This window comes from Gavialis gangeticus, unplaced genomic scaffold (genome assembly GCF_001723915.1).
Source record: "Gavialis gangeticus isolate Ggan-Ray unplaced genomic scaffold, GavGan_comp1, whole genome shotgun sequence".
Lineage (NCBI taxonomy): Eukaryota > Metazoa > Chordata > Crocodylia > Gavialidae > Gavialis > Gavialis gangeticus.
In genome coordinates, this window is record NW_017729025.1 from 38,716,646 (window position 1) to 38,718,609 (window position 1,964).

Below are 1,964 nucleotides of genomic sequence, written 5' to 3' on the forward strand. Positions count from 1 at the left end.
TATCTGTGTGGGGTGGGGTGGGGTGGGGTGGGGCTGGGGCTGCACAGGGCTCTTCCTGCCCCATCCTACGCAGATCCAGGGGCACACGCCCCCGTCCTCTCAGACCAACAGCAGGAGCGGTGGTGGGATGCACCGGACAAGTAGGCAAGCACCAGATGAGTCACTTGATGAGCAGTGTGTGGCAGCAGGTCCCACCCTCCCTGTGCCCCTAAGACGACCCGTCGCACCATCCCGTGTCCCCCACTCCTCCCTCACCACGGGGGCCTTGATCTATCGCCCACATGCCCCTTCCCTCCCTGCCCTGCCCACCCTTCCAACCTAACAGACTTAACAGCTGCACACAGCTCCAAGCTGCCAGGGTGGTATCAGAAATCGGATTGGTATTCGCTGGTATGCCTCCTTAAAAATCTACTATGGGTATCGGCCCCAAAAATCTCTTATCAGTGCACCCCTAAGTCGTATATGGGCTAAACTTCAGAAATCTGAAAGAATTTTAGTAATTGGGAGTTCTGAGCGTTCAGTATCTCTAAAGATCAAATTATTTATTTAGATGTGGATACTCTAACCTCAGGTCCTCATGTTTCACTTAACATGAGCTTGCTTACAATGCTGTTAAAAAGCATTTTAGGTTTTACATTTCCCAAACTTGTTTAAATCGTGACCTTCACATCTCATTCATGGAGTTACTTAACATATAGTAAAGGTATTTGAAATTACTATATTTTAGAATTAGCATTAGTGAAAAGAGACCGTGTTATAAAATTATCTTAATTGATAATTCAGTTTGAAGGATGTTCTGTATTGTCTTTGAAGTGCTGCCAGATCGCTCATTGCTGCAGTCCAGTTCTCCATCTTAGATAAAAGATATTTCCATCTATTTTTTGCTAAGCAGTTTGATTTTTTCTTTAATTTCAACCCAATATATCCTCATTAGGTAAGATAGTTTCACTTGGTAGAGCTCTGTTTTGAATGTATACTAATAAGAACTTCCAAAAGACATTAGTTTTGTGCTTTTTGAATGTTTTTAAACAAAGCTTCAAATGTATTGGTGATCCTGTAAAAATATACTGCAGTAGCAGCATTGTCATTTTCTTCGGAAATTAGACATACCTACGTGATTTTTATATGAATGAATTGCATCTTTTTTTTCTTTTTTTGCAGGGAGGCTTAGTGGGGCTTGTAGATTATCCTGATGACGACGAGGAAGATGACGAAGATGAAGATAAGGAAGAAACTTTACCTTTGTCAAAGAAAGCAAAACTTGAGTCGTCATAATGGCAACTGCCTACGATCAATACCAGTTGGGGGGAGAGTAATTTTTCCAAAACCCACAAAAAGTAGCAATCTTCTGTGAATTACTGTGTGAGACACAGATCAACCTATACAAATGGATTTCTGCCAATCAAGTGCCAATTCAAAGGAGCAGAAGAAGGGGAAATTCTACATTTAGGGGAAAGACCTTTGAGCTCTCCAGCTTGGACCACACATTGCCCTTTTCTCAGGGAAGGAAATGGAAAAAAAAAAAAAGCCAACAGGGCAGGAGTTTTGTTAGTGGAACTCTGGATTGGCTGGTCAGTTGCTACAATCAGAATATGCTTTCTTGGACCATGTATGAGACTTTTGAAGAAAAGGCTGTTTTGCCATAATTCTTCACTAGTTAAGAATGCCAGCAGTTTCTTTGTATAAAGAGACCTGCCTTTGAAATCGTACATTCTGAACGTTTTAGTCAAGCTACAACAGGTTTTAAAAACCTCTGATGGGAGGGCCGAATATAAAGTTTCCTCTTTTTTTTTTCTTCTTTTTTTAATCTGTTCCCTTTTGCCCTTTAAACTGCAGAATTTTTTGGAGGTGGGGGATTTGTCTGTCCCTTCTTGATTAAAGATTGAGTGGAATTCTAGATGTGGTCACTTTTGTGTCATAATTTTTATTTTATTTTTATTTTTTTATTTTATTTTTTTGCCCCC

General features: G+C 40.8%; 1 protein-coding gene across 2 annotated transcripts in view; it reads left to right on the forward strand.

Annotated features, from left to right (window-relative positions):
• Positions 1-1,527, forward strand: part of PPP4R3A (protein phosphatase 4 regulatory subunit 3A) — a 77,704-nt gene extending 76,177 nt beyond the window's left edge. For both annotated transcript variants that reach the window (XM_019518654.1, XM_019518655.1), the window contains one exon: positions 1,162-1,527. In XM_019518654.1, coding sequence (XP_019374199.1) covers positions 1,162-1,275 — 114 coding nt within the window. In that variant the 3' untranslated portion in view covers positions 1,276-1,527. The remainder of the gene's footprint in view (positions 1-1,161) is intronic.
• The last annotated feature ends 437 nt before the right edge of the window (positions 1,528-1,964 follow it).